At 52.7% G+C, this 22,651-nt stretch overlaps 1 protein-coding gene across 5 annotated transcripts in view; it reads left to right on the plus strand.

The window, feature by feature from the left end:
- Window positions 1–22,454, plus strand: part of IL4R (interleukin 4 receptor) — a 39,021-nt gene extending 16,567 nt beyond the window's left edge. For 2 of the 5 annotated variants that reach the window (XM_077907105.1, XM_077907107.1), the window contains exons 2-10: window positions 4,487–4,577; window positions 5,673–5,811; window positions 6,744–6,895; window positions 8,437–8,588; window positions 13,114–13,270; window positions 15,795–15,891; window positions 17,437–17,515; window positions 18,926–18,975; window positions 19,855–22,454. In XM_077907105.1, coding sequence (XP_077763231.1) covers window positions 4,508–4,577; window positions 5,673–5,811; window positions 6,744–6,895; window positions 8,437–8,588; window positions 13,114–13,270; window positions 15,795–15,891; window positions 17,437–17,515; window positions 18,926–18,975; window positions 19,855–21,430 — 2,472 coding nt within the window. In that variant the 5' untranslated portion in view covers window positions 4,487–4,507 and the 3' untranslated portion in view covers window positions 21,431–22,454. Of the gene's footprint in view, window positions 1–4,486; window positions 4,578–5,672; window positions 5,812–6,743; window positions 6,896–8,436; window positions 8,589–13,113; window positions 13,271–15,794; window positions 15,892–17,436; window positions 17,516–18,925; window positions 18,976–19,854 lie in introns of those variants that run through there. The other 3 variants (XM_077907104.1, XM_077907106.1, XM_077907109.1) reach the window with 2 other exon arrangements.
- Window positions 22,455–22,651: the final 197 nt, after the last annotated feature.

The raw sequence follows: 22,651 nt of genomic DNA on the forward strand, positions 1-22,651 counted from the left end.
GCCCTCTGCAACAGATCAAGGATAGCCACCCTGACTGCCCCAGGTCTGATGTTTAGTCTCCCCTGATGGGATGGCTTGACTTTATCATAACAGCCCTTCTGCTGTGTGACCTTGTCCTCTCTCTTTCTCTTTATTCAAAGTCAAGGCTAAAGTGATACCTTTGCCGTTTCTGCTGCAGGATGCTGCAGGCATGTGTGAGCTTATCAGAAGAAAAATTACTGGGACTTTGTAGAGGGCACTGGTGTCATGAGTTCACAACCATACTCCCTCCCCTCCTTCCTGGCTCTTCACTGTGACTCTTCAAAGGAAGCCAGTTGGGGCTTTGGGGAGAGTTTCCAGCCCCGTGCTGAGTCCATCAGAGGCCCCACATCATGTCCAAAATGACTTTATTCCACAGACATTAACTGAGCAGCTGCTCCGTGCCAGGCACTACCGCAGGTACTAGGAGCTGGGCAGTGAACTCGGCAGTGAACAGAGCAGGAACCCCACAGAAGCAATGCTGTGTTCTCAGGGCATAGATTCAGAAGGCACATGACCTTGATTCGTCCCATTCCTGGTGATGTTAACTTTGCCCACTTGGTGAAGGTGGTGCCTGCTGGATTTCTGTACATAAAGTTATATACAATTATATATATGTATATAAAGTATATACGAGGCATAGGACGTTGTAAGTTTTTATAAAAGATTTTATTTGTTTATTCATGACAGACACAGAGAGAGGCAGAGACACAGGCAGAGGGAGAAGCAGGCTCCATGCAGGGAGCCTGACGTGGGACTCGATCTCGGGACCCCAGGATCACACCCTGAGCTGAAGGCAGACGCTCAACCACTGAGCCACCCAGGTGTCCCGAACATTGTAAAGTTAGGTATTTTGACTCATTCATTAATACCAGTTTTATGGGCAGATGCTTAGAGGTTGCCATGGTGACATAGAACTGCCCCTTCCCCACTCATCGACCTAAAGCAGGACAGGCCCCTGGGCCCCTGTAACTCCAAGGGGTACAGTCGGTCACTATGTATTTATTGTGATGCTCCAGCTGTGCCCTTTTGAGCCAGTGGGCAGAGTTAGCTCCTGCGTCTTTTTGGACAAGACTCCCCCCCCCACGTCCTCGGAGCACGTCCTTACTTTCTGACACGAGGATGCCATGTACTTTCCCTGATCGTGGGATCAGCCATTTCTTCAAGGAGTCCTGCTTCCATTCAGCGTGGAACGGTGCTAGCAGCCGAGACCTGGACGTGGGGATGGCACGACAATCAGGTGCAATGCATGACCCTAGACCAGGTCCTGGACTTACAAAGAGCATTGTGAAGGCAGTTGGCAAGGTGGAACTGGGGGCTGTGATCCGATGGCAAGAAGGCTTCTGTGTTGATTTTCTGATTTTGATGGTTGCATTGTGGCAATGAACATTCTCCGGTGTAGGAGAATGAATGTCCTTGTGTTCTTTTTTTTTTTTTTTTTTTGTGTCCTTGTGTTCTGTAAGATATGCCAGAGTATTATGGGGTAATTTACTTGTTGTGGGCAAATGAATAAATGAGAGACAAAGAGATTGAGAAGGACAGCACCAAGAAAGGTATGGAGGTGGGAGTGGGTTTGGCGTGTTCAGGGCAGCAGGAAGTGGAGATGCGCAGGTGCTGGGGCCAGGTGGAGAGGGGGGCGGGGCCCACCTGGGGGAGGTCTTGCAAGTGGAACAAAGTCGCCCCAAGAGCTTCCAACAGGGGCAGAAAGCCCTTTCTGTGCTCCAGACGCTGTGCAGAGTGCTGAGGGTCCGCAGCTGACTTCCTTTTTTGCAGTACCCCTGAGAGACCGAGCTCACTATCATTTCCACGCTGCAGATAAGGAAGCCAACGCTGTGCAAGATAGGGGGCTGCCTTCGCAGCACGGGGATACCAAGCAGCAGAAGGAAGCCTGGAAGCCGAGATAGAGACCCACGGGGGGATGGAGAGAGCAAGTGCTCTCAGTATTGCCAGGAACGTACCTCAGTGCATTGCTTTTCAGAGGGCATTTGGCATTATGCACCGGGGTGTTGAGACGTACACACTCCTTGACCCAGTGGGATTCCAGTTCTGAGCATTTTCCTTAACAAAAGTGACCAGTGACTACTTGGACCGTGAGTGTGTCATAGTCCCTGTTTGAGGACTCTGTGTGTCCCAGGACCCCAGTCGGATGGGGGCCCGTTATTAGGTCCGCTTTACAGAGTCAGAAACCGAGGCACAGACCAGTTTGCTCGGGGCTCACAACGATTAAGTGACAAGAGCAAGTGTTTAAATTTCAGGAAACCAAAAAAATAAAATAAAAAATAAATAAATTTCAGGAAACCTTGACACACAGCCATTACCAGTAGGGGTGTTGAGAGGTATTTCGTGGCATAGAAATAAACATGTTCTGAAACAGAAGACCTTGTACCAGCCCATTCTGTCAAACTAGATTTGCAAAGAAAAGACTACACACAGATGCAAAAAAGTCACCAGTGGTGTTTTCCCAGGTGATGGAATTATAGGCATTCTTTTTGCTTATTTGCGTGTCTCTCTTATCTAAATTTTCCACAGCTATCAAATGTGGCTTTTGTAATATGAGAAAAGATCAATAACATACCTTAAAAAAAAAAAAGAAAGAAAAAAGAAGGGGCACCTGGGTGGCTCAGTTGGTTGAGTGTCAGACTCTTGATTTCAGCTCAGAGCAGGTTGTGAGATAGAGCCTGGTGTGGGGCTCTGCACTCAGTGGGAAGTCTGCTTTTCTCCCTCTCCCTCTGCCCACCCCCCAAAATAAATAAATAGATCTTAAAAAAAAAAAGAAAGAAATTGCTTAGGGCAAGGAACAGAGAAATGTGAGCCAATGGTTCTCCAAGGATGGGCACATACGAGACGCTGCGTACAATAACAAAGCAATAACAATAATAAACAAAGGCTAAAAATCTGATGGTGGACACAGAGGGATATTAGTAATTTGATGCTTTAGATCTACAGTGGTATGGAATGATATTTAATGGTATATTAAGTGTTAAAATTTAAGTTTTAATAGGCAGAGGGTGCTGCTATTTCGGTAAATAAAATTCGTATTGATCTCCCTATTTGTATAGACAAACCTGAAAGAATTGATATGAATGTGTACAGGGGTTATTGCTAGGCCTTGTGATTTTGGGGGATTTGAACTGATTTCTTTTTGGGTGTCTGTACTTTCTGATTTTTATTCCCCATGTGTTATGGAATGCCATTAACATTGTAGGGGCAGTGCACAATTCCATTTACATGTAACACAAAACACAGAGGTCACCTATGGGGTTAGAAGTCAGAGTGGTGGGGTGATGACCCGAGGGGAATGACAGTGAAGCACAAAACCCCAGGAACATATAGCAAGAGACATATATTTAGCTCAGGTTGGGTTGGGGGGCAGCCTAGCTGGGCCTGGCTGAGCTCGCACCCGTGGTCAGCCTCGGGTCAGCTACACAGCTCTGTTGAGCTGCAGAACTCAGGCACGTGACTTGGAGGTGGCTGCCTGTTGCCTAATGAGGAATGGCCCTGCAGGACTGTTACATGTCACCACCCCCCAGCAGGCTAGCATGGGCATGTTCTCAAGGCGGTGGTTGTGCAAAAGCAGGCTTCTGCAGTGTATCTCTTTTGCTAATATTCTGCTGGCCAGAGCTGGTCACATGTTTGAGCCCATAATCCAAGGACAGGGGAAAAAGCCTTGCCCAGAGTGGTGGTGGTAGTGGCGGTGGTGGGGGCATGGACAGGTTACATAGATCCAGGAGGGGTGTGAAGAATTGGGGCCTTTGATGTAAGTCTAACACACTCAACAGCATCATTTTTACTGCATGAATACACCACTATTTATTTGACGAGCTCTATAAGGCTCAACAGATTAACATCCCCAAAGTATATTTCAAGGACTTGTAAATCGTTTAGGGGTTCAATTGAGGTTTTAACCCCCCCCCCACACACACACACAAATGAAGATTGAGTAGGGAAATTAATTAGTAAGTGTTGGGTTAAATGAAAAATAAATTGGACTCATCAGAGCCTTTACATGCAAAAGTGCATTATGAACTTTCAAAAGTCCAAGGAGTTGCTTAAATTTAGCAGGTCATGGAGGTTTTTTTTTTTTTCAAGAAGTGTCTCTCGGGACAGGCATTCTGTGGCTCATTCTGGGCTTTGTGCATCTGTGTTATGTTTCATGATTATAAAATCTTTTTTTTTTTTTTAATTTTTATTTATTTATGATAGTCACAGAGAGAGAGAGAGAGGCAGAGACACAGGCAGAGGGAGAAGCAGGCTCCATGCACCGGGAGCCCGACGTGGGATTCGATCCCGGGTCTCCAGGATCGCGCCCTGGGCCAAAGGCAGGCGCCAAACCGCTGCGCCACCCAGGGATCCCTGTTTCATGATTATAGAGATACATAGATTGATTGATCAATAGACAGATATAGCTAGAGCTCTGGTGAATACAGAGGGCTCATTGTTGGCACTAACCTGGCTCACTTTCTCTCAGCAGGTGTCCTAGGATCTCCCAATGGGGCGGCTTTGCTCTGGGCTCACATTCCCTGTGAGCTGCCTGGTCCTGGTGTGGGTGGCCAGCTCTGGTAAGTCACCACCTCCCATTCATTCATTCATTCATTTGATCACTCATTCAGCAAGTGTTTATTGGCCATTTAGATGCGCAGCTCCTAGGATAATCAGTGAACAAAACAAAGATTCCAGGCCCCAAGGAGGTTACACTCTAGTGGGAGGGGACAGCTAATGACAAATGGTTGTAATTATAAATAAATCGTAAAGAGGTTAGAAAGTGATAGAAAAAGCGCAGAACAAAAGAAAAAAAGAAAAAAGCTCAGAACAGTAGGGGGCATGGATTTGGGGGAGGGGGTATCAGAAGAAGTGAGTTTTGGACAAGAGGGGAGTTTGAGATGTTTATTAGGATTCTGAGTCACTGCCTAATATGGTCAGTCCTTCATCCAGCAGACAAATGCCGACTGGCACCGGCTGCGGCGGGGCTGGTGCTGGGCACCAGAGCAGGAAGGCACCTGCCCGTGTGCAGGGCTGGGCAGTCGAGAGCCAGAGCGAGGGCTCTCACATGACGTAGCAGACCCACTGCACATCCTGCCAGCTTCACGCACAGCTCTGCCACTGACCAGCTGGACGAAATACCCCGACCTTTCATCCTGCCCTTGATATTGGCCGGGCCGAACCCAACCGGCAGCCAGAGGTCGAGGGCACCTGGATGGCAAGACCTTGAGGGTCAACCTCCTGAGTGCAGAGAGGGGTGGAAGATAGATGGGATCGAGGAGCAGGCAAATGGCTAACAGCCCCTCCTCCGCCTGCTCACATGGCTCTGGGGCCGATGCCTGTGGTGGCAGAACAGACTAGAAATTCCTTAGATGAGACACTTACTTTAATTTGGCCAAGGGCATGTAGTGGAGTTTCCATAAGGTAAAGGTAGACCCTGCCACCTGGGGGTATTCTGTGGCTTCAGGAATCTGCCCCATGCCAGTGGGGAACCTCCAGAGCCCCATCCTGCCCCCAGCTCCATGAAGACTGGCACACAACAGCGCCTGGGACTGTGGTCTCCTTTGTGATGGGCTCCTCGGTCCCATCCGGGCTGGCTTCTGACTCCTCCCACTGGTGCGTGACCCCTTGCTTGTCTGCCTCTGGCTGCTCAGAGTGCTCCTGTGTCTCCCCAGGGAGTGTGAAGGTCCTGCACGAGCCCAGCTGCTTCTCCGACTACATCAGCACCTCTGTCTGTCAGTGGAAGATGGACCATCCCACCAACTGCAGTGCCGAGCTCCGCCTGTCCTACCAGCTGGACTTTATGGGGTCTGAGTAAGTTTGGGGTGGAGCTGGGACTTGGGGGAAGCTGTGCCTGGACGATTGGGGATAGTGTGTTAGTGCTAGATTCACTGTGATGTGTGGTGGACCATGGAACCTTGGGTATGTTGCTCCAGGTGGGTCACTGGGATAGTCCAGAGCACCTGGAGAATGCTTCCAGGTGGTGCTCAGGACGTGATTGGGCACGCAGTTACAAGGGCACACTGGCACGTGGGGCACACCAGAATCTAGGTACAGTGACAGAGGCCTTCCACGATGTATTAAGCTAGACCGGCTGTGCTTGGAAACGTGATATACTGGCCTAGACCAGGGATCTGCAAACTCTGGCCCGAGGCCCACATCTGGCCCACCACCTGCTTTTGTAAATGAAGTTCTACTGGCACACGACCATGCCCCCTCATTTCTGTGTTGTCTGTGGCTGCTTTTGTGCTACAGCAGCAGAGGTGAGTAGTTGGGACACAAACAGTATGGCCCCCAAAGCCCCAAATATTTACCCTCTGGCCCATTGCAGAAAAGGTTCACTGACCCCATGAGACATGGGGCAGCATGCCACAGTCCACTGTGTGCTGGGATAAACCATGCTACCCAGAGGTACACTGGGACACACACACACACACATTGTTACAAATTCTTTGGTGCCTTTGTTTCTTCCCTTTCACTGGCTTTCAGAGGTGAGCCAAGTTCCGGGATCAAGACCATGGCCAGGGTCGTGTAAAAGTCTGGGGGGTGTGTGGCAAGTGGCTGTGGCCAGCAAGGAAAGCAGTGCTGGTCTGTTGTCCTCTACACCCCAGCACCCAGATCTGGTCCTGCAGGCAGGGCAGTTGGGAAGCTGGAAGAGCATGCGTTCCCTGAGGCATATTCCAGGGACACCCAGGGGTCCCAGCCAGCCTGAACGTGGCAATCTGATGCACCACCCTTGTCTGCAGAAACCACACGTGTGTCCCTGAGAACCGAGAAGACTCAGTGTGCGTGTGCAGCATGCCGATAGATGACGCGGTGGAAGCGGATGTCTATCAGCTGGACCTGTGGGCTGGGCAGCAGCTGCTATGGAGCGGCTCTTTCCAGCCCAGCAAGCATGGTGAGTGGGCAGGGTGGGACAGGGGTGCGGGGGTGCGGTTCCCGGACCCCAGCTCGGCTCTGGGGCAGGGGAGGCAGGCTCCAGTTGGGGGAGTGAGCTGCAAGCAATCTCCTGCATAGTCCCAGACATGATGAGATTTTTGTTCCTTTCCGAGCCTCAGTCCTCCCATCTCTGAAATGGGGCTGGGCTCCCTAGCACATCAGGTCCCCTTCAGCTTTGATAGTTCAACCACCTGAATTCAAGTGCCCAGACTGGAGTCTTGAGATGAGGCATGCTTATCAGAAGGCATGCTTGCTCCAGACCAAAAACGGAGCTGGGACCTGTCCTTCCACCCTCTGTCGCCTGGTCAGCTGCCGCTCCTTCAGACAGTCTGGGCCATGGAAGGCTGACGTGATCCTGGTAGCCAGAGTCCAACTCACCGTGATTCTGCTGCACTGTAGTGACAGGAGTTTAAAACACCATTTATTGCTCTGTGACCTTGGGCAAGTCACGTTACCTCTCTGAGCCTCATTTCTCAGAAGAGAGTTATCCTCATTGTGCAATTGAATATAATACAGAGAAGGCAAGTAACCTGCCTAAGGTCACACAGCTACTAAGCTGCAGAGGAGTATTCTCATGACTATCCGTGGAGCTCATGGCCTCAGCAGTTCTCGAAGGGCCCATTTGTACCGCCCATGGTCAGTGGGTTGTTTAAATGGACCCGTGAATGAACCCATGAATTAAAATAATTTCTGCATGTGTGCATTGATTTAATTTTTTATTATTTTTTATTTTTTAAAGAAAGATTTTATTTATTCATGAGAGAGAGAGAGAGAGAGGCAGAGACACAGGCAGAGGGAGAAGCAGGCTCCATGCAGGGGGCCTGACGTGGGACTCGATCCTGGGTCTCCAGGATCACGCCCTGGGCTGAAGGCAGGTTCTTAACCGCTGAGCCACCCAGGGATCCCCTGCATTGATTTTAATACATATTACATACCTGTGATCTTCTGGACAGGATTGCTTAAAAGAAGACTACATTTAAGAAAACACATGAATCAAAATAAAAAGGGTAATAACATAGTACATAGATGTGGCCAAAAGTGTGAAGGACAAAGGTGAAAAAGGCAAATTTTGGGTTCCTTTGGCTTATGTTTTGCATTCACTGTAGAAAGCTGGTTAATAACCACGATCACTAGGTAGAATTTTAGCAACACTGTAGTCGGTATTATGATGGTCATTCTCTATTGAGACTAAATCCACATGGGATCCCATAAATGTGCTACAGCAGCATGGTTGTCTAAAAATCTAGAGATTTATTTAATTGCTTGAGAAAGAGAGAGCAGGGGAGAGGAACAGAAGGGGGTAGTCGAGAATCCTCACTGAGCATGGAGCCGCATACTCTGACCCTGAGATCCTGACCTGAGCTGAAATTGAGAGTTGGGGGGTTCACTGACTGAGCCACCCAGGCATCCCCACAGTCAACCTACTAAGTGACCTGTGTCCCGTGGGCTGTCCCTCTCCTCATCCGGACAAGCGCCTCACTGGGCACCACTTCTCCACAGTGAAGCCCAGGACCCCCGGCAACCTCACAGTTCACCCCAACATCTCCCACACGTGGCTGCTGATGTGGACAAACCCGTACCCTACTGAGAATCACCTGCACTCTGAGCTCACCTACATGGTCAACGTTTCGAATGACAACGACCCCGAGGACGTGAGTGTGTGCACTGGGTGGTTTCTCTACCAACTCCTGGGACTCAGGCAGGAGGAGACTTTTCCATCACAGTGAGGAGTGCGGGGCATTGACAGGTTTTAGAAAGGGAGAACTGATGGACAGTAGACTCTCCAGTAAATGCTAGCAGGGGCTGGCTGTCCACAGTGGCTGGCTTGGCTCCCTTCTGTTTTACTTTCGGGTGGGGGTGGAGTTTATTTCCTGCCACCTCCGTTTCTCCCTCACACATTCCCAGGGGAGGGACAGCATCTGAACCCCCAGAGCCCCAGCATCCCACAGAGCTGGGTTCTCATACCTGCTTCCACCCGTCAGCTGTGTGACCCTGGCCGTGTCATGTAACCCCCTTGTACCTCAGTTGTCTCATCTGTAATATGGGGATAACGAGAGTACCCACTCCACTGGCTACTGAGAGTGCCACGTGTGTGACCCAGACAGGTTCCCCTGCCAGGCACTCATTGTGTGTCTGAAACGTTGTTCTCCTTTTCTCCCGAGCGCCACTAGGCCTTGGAAAGCCCCGTCGGCCTTGCCCTCCCACACCTTGGTCTAGAACTCGCTATGTCAGACTCACCCAGGGCCTCCTCCGAGGCACGCCCTGTATCTGGGGACCCGGGCTGGCCTGGCTCCTGCTGCCAGGAGCAGGCTCCACACATCGTACACCCCCACATCAGCTGCTATCTTCCTACCTCAGCCAGGGAGTGGGTGGGTGTTGATTGACACCTCTCAGATGCTCAGGTGTGGTTTCCCCCCTGGCACGGGGCCACGGCGTGTGGTGGGAGCGGGAATGGAGCAGCCAGGTTCTCGCAGCCGAGGCTTAGAAAGCATTGGGAGGGGCTGCACAGTTGCCAAAGAGAGAGGCAGGCTCCATTTTGTAGCTAAATCCCCTTCCCATGTTCCGGGAAGTGCAAGGCTTATTAAGAGCAGAGGCTGGAGGGGAGAGAGGGGTGTGACCTGTAGAGTGCAAAGAAAGCTTCCTTATTTGCTTATCGTGGCTGGCTTTAGGTCCAGGAATCTATCCCTCCCTTGGCTCTGCTTTATTCTGTACTGGCTTCATTTTTAGACGCTCTTCCCTCAGGTAGTGGCACCAGCAACTCCATGCTACATGCTAGTGACATGCAAAGCCACAGTGGGAAAAGTCTTTCTTTTCCGGGAGTTCCAGTAAATTTTGGGGGGCCGATCCTCAGTTGCCTGGCTTGGATGACATGCAAATCTCTGAACCTGGCCCAGGCTGTGGGCAGGAAAGAGGGTGCTGATGTTGTGCTCTGATTGGCTAGAGGTGAGTCACATGGCCACCTCTGGAGCTGCAGGTGGGGTCAGCTCCACCCAAGCCACATGGGTGGAGAATGAGGGAGAGGTGGGTCCCCAGAGGAAAGTCCGGGGAAGGAGAAACAGGGATAGGGCTGGCTGAGACACAGGTGCAGAACCTGGCCGCGGACTCCAGCCAGCAGGTAGAATTAATCAGCGTGCCCAAGCTATGGCTGTTGTCACGTACATGCCCAGGGCCTCAGAATTCTGGGTGCAGCTCCTCTTGTTGGTGGGGTAGAGGCTACTGAGACACCCCTCACCCATCTCTGCTTGCCCCAGCAACCGACCCAACCTATAGAATTTCCCTCATTGGTCATTGGCCGGAGCTGGTCACATGCTCCTTCCTGACCAATCACAGGCTAGGGAATGGCGTGGCCGTGATTGGCCTCGACCAATGAGGATTAACCCTGGAGCTGGAGACAGAAGCTTACCTGCTCTGAGCTTTGGGTACCTGACCCCAGCCTCCTAGATGCTGGGTGCGTGTCCAGCTCTGTTTGCTACCATATTGCAGACACCAGCTGTGGCTCAAGACTGGATGGGACCAATTTTTTTTTTTTTAATTTAAGTATAATTAACATGCAATATTAGTGTCAGGTGTACAACAGAGATTTGACATTTGTACACATTTCAAAATGATCACCGCAATAAGTCTAGTTACCAAACTGTCACCATACAGAGTGAATAGGATATTAGTAGCCGTATTCCCCATGCTGTGCGTTCAATGGATGCGATCAGTTCTGAGAAGACATCTTAGACATTTGCTGTGGGGTTTGGAGGATGGCGTTAATCATGGCTCTGGATGATTTCGTTTTGGCCTGAGCATTGAAGGGTGTATAAGAGTTTTCTAGATAGGGAAGGAAGGGTAGGCTGCGTGGAACCACATAAGCGAAGACTTGGAGATACGAAGATTCGTGGCATCTGAGGATTATGGGGATGTGGTGGTGTGTGCAGCGTCATGAATGCCACAGCCTAATGATTGATCCTAATGGTTACCATTTTTTGCATGCCTGAAATGTGCTGGGCTCAGAATGTATCACTGTCGGTTGTGAAAGCCCTGCACGCAGAAGGGTGCTGGCCTCTCCGTTTTAGTGACAAGGAAACTGAGGCATGAAGAGATAGACTGACTCGCCCAGGGTTGCTGGAATTGGCAGAGCTGGGGTTGGGAGCCAGGTTTTGAACTCCAGAGTCTGTGTTGTTTCTCCTGCCTTGGATCTTTCCCTCGGAGGTGTCCTCCCAAATACCTGGCCTCTTTGTTGAAAAACAAGCCACAAGTAGTTCCTTGGAAGCTCGGATTTCTCTTATGTTTCTTAGCAAAACATTTCCCAATCCACTTCTTCTCTTCAGGGTGTATGATTCCTTTGGAGAACTAGGTCCAGCTGTTGTATCCAGCTGCTTACTCATATTTAGAAAGAAAAGAAGGCTGTAAGTGCCTCGTTTTCCTGCCTTCATTTCCTCCCACAACCCCCTTCCCAACCTCAGCTTCCCTGGGAAGCTCCAGCTGCCTTCCAGTCTCTACAGCAACCTGTTGGGGTTTTGTGCAAAACCTCCCCTCGGCTCACTTCACACCAGACCATTTCTCTAAATGCACATCCAGCCTTCGAGCAGAAGCAGAGCTGCAGAGGGACGGACCTTGCTGGGAGAAGAGCCCTGGGCGTAGGATTCAGGTTGCTCCCGTGACATCAGAATTGATCTTGATCACAGATTTTATTTCATTTTTTAAAGTTTTCTTTTTAATACGAGTAATACATGTAGTAAAAAATTCAAATGGTATGAAAGGACTTGAGATGGTAAATATGTTTCTGTTGTGACCCCAACCTCCAGTTCTTTATCCCAGAGGCTGACTCCTGCTCCCATCTCCTTCCAGGAGGGGAAGGAAGGCCAGGCTAGTGCCAGCAGAGGTCTGGGAGGCATGTGTGTCCTCCCCAGAGAGTGTATGCATGTACATGGAAACGTGTGTTCATTCCTCGCTGTGTCACTTTTCTCTCACTATATAACACAATCACCACAAATGTAGCTGCTTTAAACAGCATGCATTTTATTGAGCTACCGTTTCTAGGGACCAGGAGTCTGAATGTGGCTTACCTGGGGCCTTAGCTTAGGCTCTCCCACAGGCACAGTCAAGAACTCGGCTGTGGCTGTGGTCTCATCTGAGGCTCGACCAGGGAAAGATCACTCCTGAGTGCCAGCTGTGATGTTGGCAGCATTGTTTCTTATGGGCTGCTGGACTGTGGGCCACAGCTTCTCGTTGGCCGTGGGTGGGAGGCTGCCCTCAGTTCCTTCCCTATTGACTTCTCAAAACCAGCAGAGGATAGAGCATCCTCTAGCCAGTGGGAATTACAGCCTTATCTGATAAGACCCCATTCATGTGGTCCCTACCTACCCATCACTTTTGCTTCATTCTGTTGATAGGAACAGGTCACAAGCCCTACCCACACTCAAGAAGAGGGGTTTATGCAGGGGCATGATGCAAGGTGGGATCACGTGGCCATCCTAGAGTCTGTCTGTTTTGTTTTTTGTTTTTTTTAGCATAAAAGGTGGCAAACAACACAGACTAATTTTCATTTACCCTTTTCACTGGATAACAGGTCTTAGAAGTCCCTTTCCAGCAGTTGGAGCAGGGCTGAGATTCTAGACTAGAACTCAGGTTTGAGTATGAAGGCTCCAGAGAGCCCATGGAGGAGAGAGAGGAACTTGGTGACCTTTCTGTGCTGTAGAAGGGTCACTGTCATGCTTCCTGCATGCTGGGCCCTGTCCTCCATGCTTACCTGTATTAACCCTCACAACAACCCTAGGAGGTGAGGTACAGGCTTTTATTATCAGCATTTAGCTGAAGAAGGATATTGAGGTCTAGAGAGGTTACATCACTTGCCTAGGGTCACACAGCTAGAAGATGGCAGTAGGGACTCTTACCCTCATTTTACAGATGAGAATACTGAAACTCAGCTTGTCCCAGTAATGTTGCACAGGTAATCGGGGAGCTGGTGGAGGGGGTGCAGGCTGAGGGCCAGTTCCCTGACTCATCTCGCTTGACTCTGGTCACAGTTGGAGAGGTGGCAAACAAAGCCCCGAATTGGAGGAATAGCCAAATGTCCAGGCTGGTGGCTCTTAAACACTGTGGGGCCAACGGAGGAGACAGCAGCCCTGGTGGCAGCTGGTACTTCTTTCCCCCAATCTGGTGCACTAATGTGTCCCTTTCCTCTCCCAGTTTAAAGTCTATAATGTGACCTACATGGGGCCCACCCTCCGCTTGGCAGCCAGCACCCTCAAGTCTGGAGCTTCCTACAGCGCACGTGTGAGGGCCTGGGCTCAGACCTACAACAGCACCTGGAGTGATTGGAGCCCCAGCACCACGTGGCTTAACTGTGAGTATCCACAGGGGGCTGTGAGTCGGTAGGACACGGGCTCCTCACTTTTATCCTGTGGCCAGACACCTCCTCTGGCTGAGCATCCGTGTTTTGCATTCCCATAGCAGAGAGTGGCTCTAACTGTAGGTTAATGGGATTACTGACTGACCTGGTGTACTGGTCAGGGCAGGTAGGGCAGGCTGCGGTAACAAATGAGCCCGCAAGTTCTGTGACTCTTCGCTGTAGGAATGTATTTCTTGGTCATGTAACCGTCCAGCGTGAACTCAGCTGGTTTTGCAGGGATGGGGGAGGGGGGCTCCTCCCTGTGGTTCCATCATTCCCTTAGGGACAAAGATTCCTAACCTTTTCATATCATGGACCCCTTTGGCTGTGAACCCCAGAATACTATTTTTAAATGTAAAAAATAAAATACATAGGATGATGAGGGAAACTAATTTTATTGAGATGAGGTCATAAAAGTATTTCAAAATATATTTGTTATCTAGGAATATGGGCTTCTTTATTAACACTGTAAAAACAAGATCTCATGGTGCTTCTCATAGATTCTGTAATTTTAAAGTAGGTGAACGTAAATGCTATTTTGCTGGTTTCTGTTGGTGCCCAGTGGCACACATAGCTGCAAGGGATTCTAGGACATATAGTCCCTCACTCTGTAGCTACATCCCCCAGCTGCTCTTTGCAACACTCTTACTCCTGGTTTTTTTGCACTAGAAACATTGAATTATGTTATATAAAATGAAGTCTTACAAGGGGACCTTCCCTAGTTTATGCAGCAGCTCAGCGATGTCACCCCAGAGACTTGTCTTCTTTCCTCTGCCCTCCTAACCATGGTAGCACTTTATCCTTTGACTTGTTACTCCAATGCCCCAAGTTGACTGCTGGAGGCACCCTCATGCCTTTCAGAAATGAAAGGCTACCACAAGCAAGTGCACCTTGTGCATTTCTTTCTTTTATCAGGAAGCAAAAATCTTACCAGAAGCTTCCCTAGCAGACTTCCCCTTGCAATCCTATTGGCTGGGACTGTCATTGAGCCTCTCCCAGCTGGAAACTCAGATGTACTCTGGAAAGGAGAAGAGGAGGGGCATCTGGGTGGCTCAGTGGTTGAGTGTCTGCCTTCAGCTCAGGTCGTGATCCTAGGGTCCTGGAATTGAGTCCTGCATCAGGATGCCCGCGGGGAGCTTGCTTCTCCCCCTGCCTATGTCCCTGCCTCTCATTCTCTGTCTATCATGAATAAATGGATAAAATCTTTAAAAAAAGAGAAAAAAAGAAGAGGATAATCATGATTGGCCCAAACCTCAGGGTGGGCACACTGCTCCCTGGTAAGGAAGGGGGAGGTAGCTGTAGGGGAAGGGACTGCCTCAGGCATCATCTATACCATGGAAGAGGAGTAAGAGCTGTTGTCAACATTACTGAGAGAAGGGGTCTTCAAAGGGCGGGGCACAGTGGCCGTTGGTGGGTACCGCAACCAAACCCTGCCCCGCCATGTCCCTCTGGGTGTTGCTCATTTGTCTTGTGGATGTCTCTTGACCCATCTGTCTTACACTGTGGGCTGCAAGCTCCATAGGTGGGATCTACTCTGAGTCTAGACCTCTGGTGCCCCACAGAGCACCAGGCACACAGTAAGCGCTGGGCAGAGTTTTGCCACATTGATTTGATTCTACCATTGACCCGGGGAAGGGAAGAGAAAGGGAGAGAATGGCTTGTGTGGAACATACACAAGGTGCTGGACACTTCATTATTTCCACATATATGTATTGAGCCCCGACTGCCTGCCTGGCTCAGGGCTAGACCCTGGGGTATCAGCCGTGAACAAAACAGACAGAAGCCCCTGATCTTCTGGGATTGACATTCTCCGGGGGATACAGAAAAGAAACAAGCAGACAGAAAAATAAATCCGATAGATCTCCATCCAGTTGACAGCCAGTCTGGGGAGAAGAAGCAGAGTGAGGCATGGAGGGTTAGGAGGGGGGCAGCAGGAGAGAGGGCACGAGGGAACTTTCTGGAGCAGGTGACAGTGAAGTGAATGAGAAGGAGCCAGGTGTGCACGGTCGGCAACAGCATAAGCTTCTGGATGTGCAGACACCATTCTGAGTGCTCCGTGTGTTACGTCGTGTAATCCCCACAACAACCCTGTAACATGGGGGTACATTAACCCCCGGGTACAGACGAGGAAGTCGAGGTGCAGAGAAGCTGGGTCGCCAGCAAGGATATGACCTGGTCAGGCCCCAAACTCAGGGAGTCCAGCTCCAGAGTCACCACTCTTGACCTCTGAGCGTCAGGAAAGAGAGCAGCAGGTTCAAGATCCCAGGGTGGCACCGAGCTTTGGAGGAGCAGGGGACCGCGAGGAGGCCGTGTGACAAGGGCTCTCAGTAGGAGGGGATGAGGCGGGAGGGCTCCGTGGCGGCCAGCTCACGCAGGGTCTCGGACGACCCTTCCTCAAGGCCTCGGTCTCCGGCTCCGGGAAGCAGAGGGCAGGTGGTACCCGGCGCGCTGCAGGCTCACGGCTTCCCTCCCATTCCAGACTACGAGCCCTGGGAGCAGCACCTGCCACTTGGCGTCAGCATCTCCTGCCTCGTCATCCTGGCCATCTGCCTGTCCTGCTACTTCAGTATCATCAAGTGAGTCCTGGGCTTCGCCACAGGATGCCATCGAGCCGGCCGCCCCGGGGCGTGCAGTGGCGGGGAGTCTCCCTCTGACCTGCCAGCTTTCGGTCCCTGCGTGCAACAAGAAGTATTTATCGCGCAGCTACTATGCGCAGGGCACTGAGGCGACGGCTGAGAGCAAGGCTGACGAGGACCCTGTGCTCCTTGGGGGGAGAGGGAAGACGCCAGGTCAGCCAGTAACCACAGCTGGTTTCCACAGGGATCCATGCACTGAAGGGCACCTCCCAGGGCGAAGGGAGGAAATGTTCGGGGTGCTGCATTGGGGAGGGGAGGCCAGGCAAGCCCGTCTGAGCTGAGAGGCCTGACGGGGGAGAGTGAGCTGGGCCAGAAGGGAGATGGGTCACCCTGGGGACCCAGGTGTGGTCCACACACTCGAGGCACGTGGCAGTAGACAGGAATTCTAGACAGCAGCCCTGACGGAGTCTGGAAATCTGGGTTCAGATCCTGGCCTTGGAACTCAGTGACTTTGTGGCCGATGAGAGGCTGACCCTCTGTCCATCTCAGGTCCCTCCTTTGCAGGTTGAAGGAGCATATTTCAGGAGCCCAAGAGTCCCGAGAGAGTCCTGGATCCCAGTGGGCAGGGCGGGTAGAAGGAGCCTTGTTTCCAACGAGCTCAGGCGCTTGGAATCGGGCTGTGTCTCAGCCTCAGTCCTCCCATCTCTGAAATGGGTCTAGCGAGGCCGGACGCACCCTGGCTGGGCGTTGACTGAGGCACGGTGTCGTGCACTTTGGTGGCCACGCGGGCTCCCCTCTTCGTGTCTTGTCATGATGGCTCTGCGGGACCCCGGGCTGGCCTCCCCTTCTCTGAGCCTCCGTTTGCCCCCTCGCCTGTCCCTCCCTCTCCCTAGGTGTCTCTGTGGCTCCTGCTCCACCTTCAGTTGCCGCTCAGAAGTCACCTCCTCAGAGAGACTTTCTGGGGTCACACTCTCCATTCTTCTCTATGCCCCGTCTTTCTTTTATTCGTGACACTTATGTGGCTCTGGCTGGTGTTTGTTTCTTCTAGAAGGTCAGTTCTGCAAGGGCAGGGACTTTTGTCTGTCTTGTTCACTGTTCTGTTCCTGATGCCTGACCCAGTGGAGTGGGCAGAGGCCAGTCAGAGGTGATCTGAGAACCCCCTGTCCCAGCGCTGACACTCTGGGGCTCCAGACAGACCCGGGTGGAGAGAGGGACTGTTTTACTCTGGGTATCCTCCGAGACATGGGGAAACCCACAATTCTCTCTCTGCCACTTGGGCTTGCCCTCATTCCCTAGGACTTGTTCCCACCAAGGACAGAGGTGGCCATGTCAGGAACCCCATCCTGGGTAGCAGGATGCTGGAGCACGAACCTGGCTGTTCTGCCCACAGCCCAGCTGTCCTGTCCCTTCTGGGCCTCGGTCTCTTCCTCTGTAGAATGAGGTTAGGGCAAGACGTCTAAACCATTTAATGTGGTCTCTGACCCCATCACAGAAGGAACATCAACTTGGCCATGGTGTCCAATGCCTCTTCCTTTTCTTTTTCAGGATTAAGAAAGGATGGTGGGATCAGATTCCCAACCCAGCCCACAGCCCCCTCGTGGCCATAGTCATCCAGGACTCACAGGTAAGAGTGTGGGCTGGTGAGGATGCTCTGGACTACGTGCTTCATGAGATAGATCTCAAAGCAGCTCGGATGTTAAGGATCTCCGTTGGCTTTTGAAACTGCACATGTGAAGTCAGGAAGGTTCCAGGGTTTCAGCAGCTTTGTGTGGTCATTAGGAGCCCAAAGGCCTTTGCTTCCCGCCCCTTGGATCCCGTGGCTACTCTTTCAGCCAGGATGGGCTCCTCTGAGTTGGTCGCTTGGTTTCTTACCTCCCTTGGGAGGAGGTGACCTCATGGGTCACCTCCACATCATCTCCTGGAGAGATGCCTGTACCAGGGCAGGAAGTCAAAAGGGGAGGGCGAGGGGCACGGGCTTCCTGTGTCTTCCCCTTATGAGCAGAAAACTGCCCTCAGTGCACCAGCAGGTCTCTCCTCAGTTCTCACTGGTCTGAATCGTAACACATGCCTGTTCCTAAAGCATTCGCTGGTAAGGGAGTGGGAATACCTTGAGACCAGCCAGGTGGCCCCCTCAAGCTAGGGGTGGGTCAGTTTCTCCAACATGATGGCCATGTGGGATTTCCCTGGGTCATAGCAGGATTCTCGGGTGGGCGGGAGGGTGGGTGGGGGGAAGGGGAGGATACTGGCCTCTGTATCCTCAGGTCTCTGGAGTGGCTCTGGAGTCCAGAGGTGCTGGCTTTGAACCCCAGCTCTGCCACTTACTTACAGTGTGGACTTGGGCATGTTGCTTAGCTTCTCTGAGTCTCAGTTTCCTCATGTGGGTTGTAGTAGTGCTTACCTACCTGATGTTGGAATTCATCTAGATGGTTACATATAAAATATAGATTACAGGGTCCTGCACACAGTAAATGCTATCTGTATCAGTTAGCTTTGCTGTGTAACAAAACAGCCCACAATTTAGAGAGTCCAAACAACCACCACTGATTGAGCACTTGCTTCTGCAGGGGGGCAGTTTGGGCTCCATGCAGAGGTGTAGGGTAGAGGGATCTGGGCTGGGCCCCTTCCCAGTGGCCTCACTCACAGATCCAGAAGCCGGCTGACTCTCACCTGGAGCATGGAGGTGACTAAGCTGTGTCTGTCATCCTTGAGCGGGCTGGCCCACTGTCACTTCCATGGCATTCTCTTGGTCAAAGGGGGTCACACAGGGAGGCCAGATTCAAGAGATAGGAGGGACTTCAGAGTGCTGTGGCCATTTTTACCTTCAGCCCCAGGAACTTAGTACTAGGGCAGTCTCATTGATTCCCAGGATGCCAAGGCCCAGAGAGCTGAAGTGACCAAGTCAGACCTCCACCCGGTGTGATGTGAAGCCTTACCGTCTTTTTGTAGCAAACCCTCACTGAATATTGCTGTGTCCCAGGCTGGGCTGCAAGGCCTCTCCACCCTGTTTCATTGGCTGTCTCTGTATTTATTTTAGGTGTCACTCTGGGGGAAGCGGTCCCGAGGCCAGGAACCAGCCAAGTGCCCGTATGTATATGAACCTAGGTCACTGCCTACATGGATTTGGAAGGGGTTGGAATTGGGGCAGTGGGCCCATCCTAAGAGTGGGATCACACCCCACCTCCACGTCTGCCTTTTCCTCCTTAGCATTCAGCACTTGTTCTGTGACATTGAGCTTTGAGGGGTGGCAGGAGGAACAGTGGGCTGGGTAGGTGGGCATGATGGCTGAGCCTCCTGAGTTTCACGGCGGGGGGCAGGGGGATTAGGGTTGGAAGTGCATCGTCTGTCCTGAGCAAAGCTCATAGAGACTACAACCTGGGCAACTATGCCAGGGGTTCAAGTGTTGGCATAATTACAGACTGGTTGGCCAAGAGCTGCCGTCTTGAATCCTTGAGTATCTGATCATCGCCTGGCCTGTTAGCACCTCCATCACCTCTAGCTCCTGTGTCGAGGATGATATTTAAAATACTTATCAAGAGTTGATAGCTGGCCCAGCAGGGGGCTCCAGGACACTGCCTCAGCCTAGTACTCCACCGCCACAGTCATTACTTCTGCGGTTGTATTGATAAATATTCTAAATTGAAAACTATTTTAAATATTATCATCCCCGACAGAGACTTTTCTTTATTCAACAGACTGGGTTTGTATTGGGTGACAGGTTATGTGCAGCCTCCAGAAATCCCAGAATAAAACACAGGCCCTGCCCTTAAGCACTTCCCAGTGTAGTGGTGAAGATAGGCTGATAGATTATTGATTTATAAAGTCAAGAGTCAAGATTATTGATTATAAAGTCTGCAGTAGATAGACATCAGTCCAGGCTGACGTCAAGCCCAGCTTTGAGGGATGAATAGGAATTTTTCAAGCGCAGACACTGAATCCTGACCGAACTTCTCTCTGCTTCTGCAGACACTGGAAGACTTGTCTTACCAAGCTCCTGCCCTGTCTACTGGAGCATGGCCTGGGCAGGGAGGAGGAGTCCCCCAAGACTGCCAAAAATGGGCCTCTCCAAGGTCCTGGAAAACCCGCGTGGTGCCCTGTGGAGGTCAGCAAGACGATCCTCTGGCCGGAGAGCATCAGCGTGGTGCAATGTGTGGAGCTCTCTGAGGCCCCGGTGGACAATGAAGAGGAGGAGGAGGTGGAGGAAGATAAAAGAAGCCTCTGCCCATCGCTGGAGGGCAGCGGGGGCAGCTTCCAGGAGGGCAGAGAGGGCATCGTGGCCCGGCTGACGGAAAGCCTCTTCCTGGACCTTCTCGGCGGTGAGAATGGGGGCTTTTGCCCGCAGGGCCTGGAGGAGTCATGCCTTCCGCCCCCCTCGGGGAGTGTGGGCGCTCAGATGCCCTGGGCTCAGTTCCCGAGGGCCGGGCCCCGGGCGGCGCCCGAGGGCCCGGAGCAGCCTCGCCGCCCCGAGTCCGCTCTTCAGGCCTCCCCGACCCAGAGCGCAGGCAGCTCGGCTTTCCCAGAGCCGCCCCCCGTCGTCACAGACAACCCCGCGTACCGCAGCTTCGGCAGCTTTCTGGGCCAGTCCTCCGATCCCGGCGACGGTGACTCCGACCCAGAGCTGGCCGATCGCCCCGGGGAAGCGGACCCCGGCATCCCCTCTGCCCCCCAGCCCCCGGAGCCACCTGCCGCCCTCCAGCCTGAGCCAGAAAGCTGGGAGCAGATCCTGCGCCAGAGTGTCCTCCAGCACCGGGCAGCCCCGGCCCCCGGCCCGGGCCCCGGCAGCGGCTACCGGGAGTTCACGTGCGCCGTGAAGCAGGGCAGCGCCCCCGACGCCGGGGGGCCAGGCTTCGGCCCTTCTGGGGAAGCGGGGTACAAGGCCTTCTGCAGTCTGCTCCCTGGCGGTGCCACCTGCCCGGGGACATCTGGGGGTGAGGCCGGCAGTGGGGAGGGGGGCTACAAGCCCTTCCAGAGCCTCACTCCTGGCTGCCCTGGGGCCCCCACCCCAGTCCCTGTCCCCCTGTTCACCTTCGGACTGGACACGGAGCCACCTGGCAGCCCTCAGGACTCGCTCGGCACAGGCAGCTCCCCAGAGCACCTGGGTGTGGAGCCGGCAGGGAAGGAGGAGGACAGCCGTAAGACCCTGCTGGCCCCAGAGCAGGCCACAGACCCCCTCAGGGACGACCTGGCCAGTAGCATCGTCTACTCAGCCCTCACCTGCCACTTGTGTGGCCACCTGAAGCAGTGGCATGACCAGGAGGAGCGTGGCAAGGCCCACATAGTGCCCAGCCCCTGCTGTGGCTGCTGCTGTGGGGACAGGTCCTCACTCCTGCTGAGCCCCCTGAGGGCCCCGAACGTCCTGCCAGGTGGGGTTCTGCTGGAGGCCAGCCTCTCTCCGGCCTCCCTGGTACCCTCGGGGGTCTCAAAGGAGGGCAAATCCTCTCCGTTCTCCCAGCCTGCCTCCAGCAGTGCTCAGAGCTCAAGCCAGACCCCCAAAAAGCTGGCCGTGCTTTCCACAGAGCCCACATGCATGAGCGCTTCTTAGATGCATCCTCTGGTTGCTGATGTCTGCAGGTGAGGGCTGGGCCTTAGCCATGCCTGTGACACGCCTCCCCCTGGAAGGGGGCCAGGCTTCCAGATTTACAAAAGACTTGGAAAACCCTGGCATGAAGTTGTGAGGCGGTCTGACACGGGGGTGCAGAGACTGGACCTCCCCCTGCATCTCCCTGCCTTGGCCCGGGACTGTCACCTCCCATGGGAGTGGATGGCCTGGGGCAGAGGCACCTTCAGGGATGAGGAGCTCCTTGGGCACCTCGGCTTGGCCACGTCATCGGCCCACAGCTTGTCCAGTGTGCTGTCCCTGTCATGGCCCCCAGGCGTGCTTTGTCCATCTAATCGCCGGGTGATTTGTGTCTTGCCCAGTTCTGGGATGTGCTCCTGCTATCCCATGGATTGGGCACTGAGCCTAGAAACCAAGCAAGCCAACAGGTACATGCCTTGGGAAATTGAAGTCCAGGAAGGGTGGTAATTTGCCCAGAGGTGCCCATCTGTCTGTCAACAGACCTTCCTTAGGTTGACACTGGGGGCAGACCTGGGCCGTGGCGGGGCAGCTTTGTCATGTGCTGGTATCAAACACAATAGTACACAGAAGATTGTGATCACCAAGCCATGACGAGTTGCTGGCGGCTTCCTCACACCCTAAGACTGGGGGCTCCTGTGAAGCACGGGATCCCCAGAATAAACACAGCCAGCTACCTTGGGGCCACTCTGCGCCCCCGTGGATGCTTGCCCGCAGCCACGGAGAGGCGGGACGCAGAGAGTGGTTCCCGTCCAGTGACCCGGCCGAGCTGGGCGTTCTGGGCGGTCCACACCGGGCACACTTAGCCTGCACATTGACCTACCCCTCAGGTTGAGTAATGTTTGTTTGCGTCTCAAAGATTATTTTATCACCTGGTATTTGTCTATGCTGAGGAGGGTGGAACGAGAGGGTGTGGAGTTTTATATAAATAAAGCTTGTTTATCTCCTCCCCCTTCCTCCCCCACATTTATTAAACAGACACACTGCCAGACCTGGTTGTGAGCCCTTTATCTCTGTTCATTCACTGAATCTTGCCGTCCAGAGGAAATGAGGTCTAAAAGGTTAAATAACCTTCTCCTATTTGGGTCCCCACCCCCATCCCCGAGACAGGGATTCAAGTGCAGGTAGCTGCTTTAGGGGGTGATTCCAGGACACCTTGCTTGGGAGTCAAGCAAGGTCAGGAGGCGG

This window comes from Canis aureus, chromosome 8, assembly GCF_053574225.1.
Source record: "Canis aureus isolate CA01 chromosome 8, VMU_Caureus_v.1.0, whole genome shotgun sequence".
Classification (NCBI taxonomy): domain Eukaryota; kingdom Metazoa; phylum Chordata; class Mammalia; order Carnivora; family Canidae; genus Canis; species Canis aureus.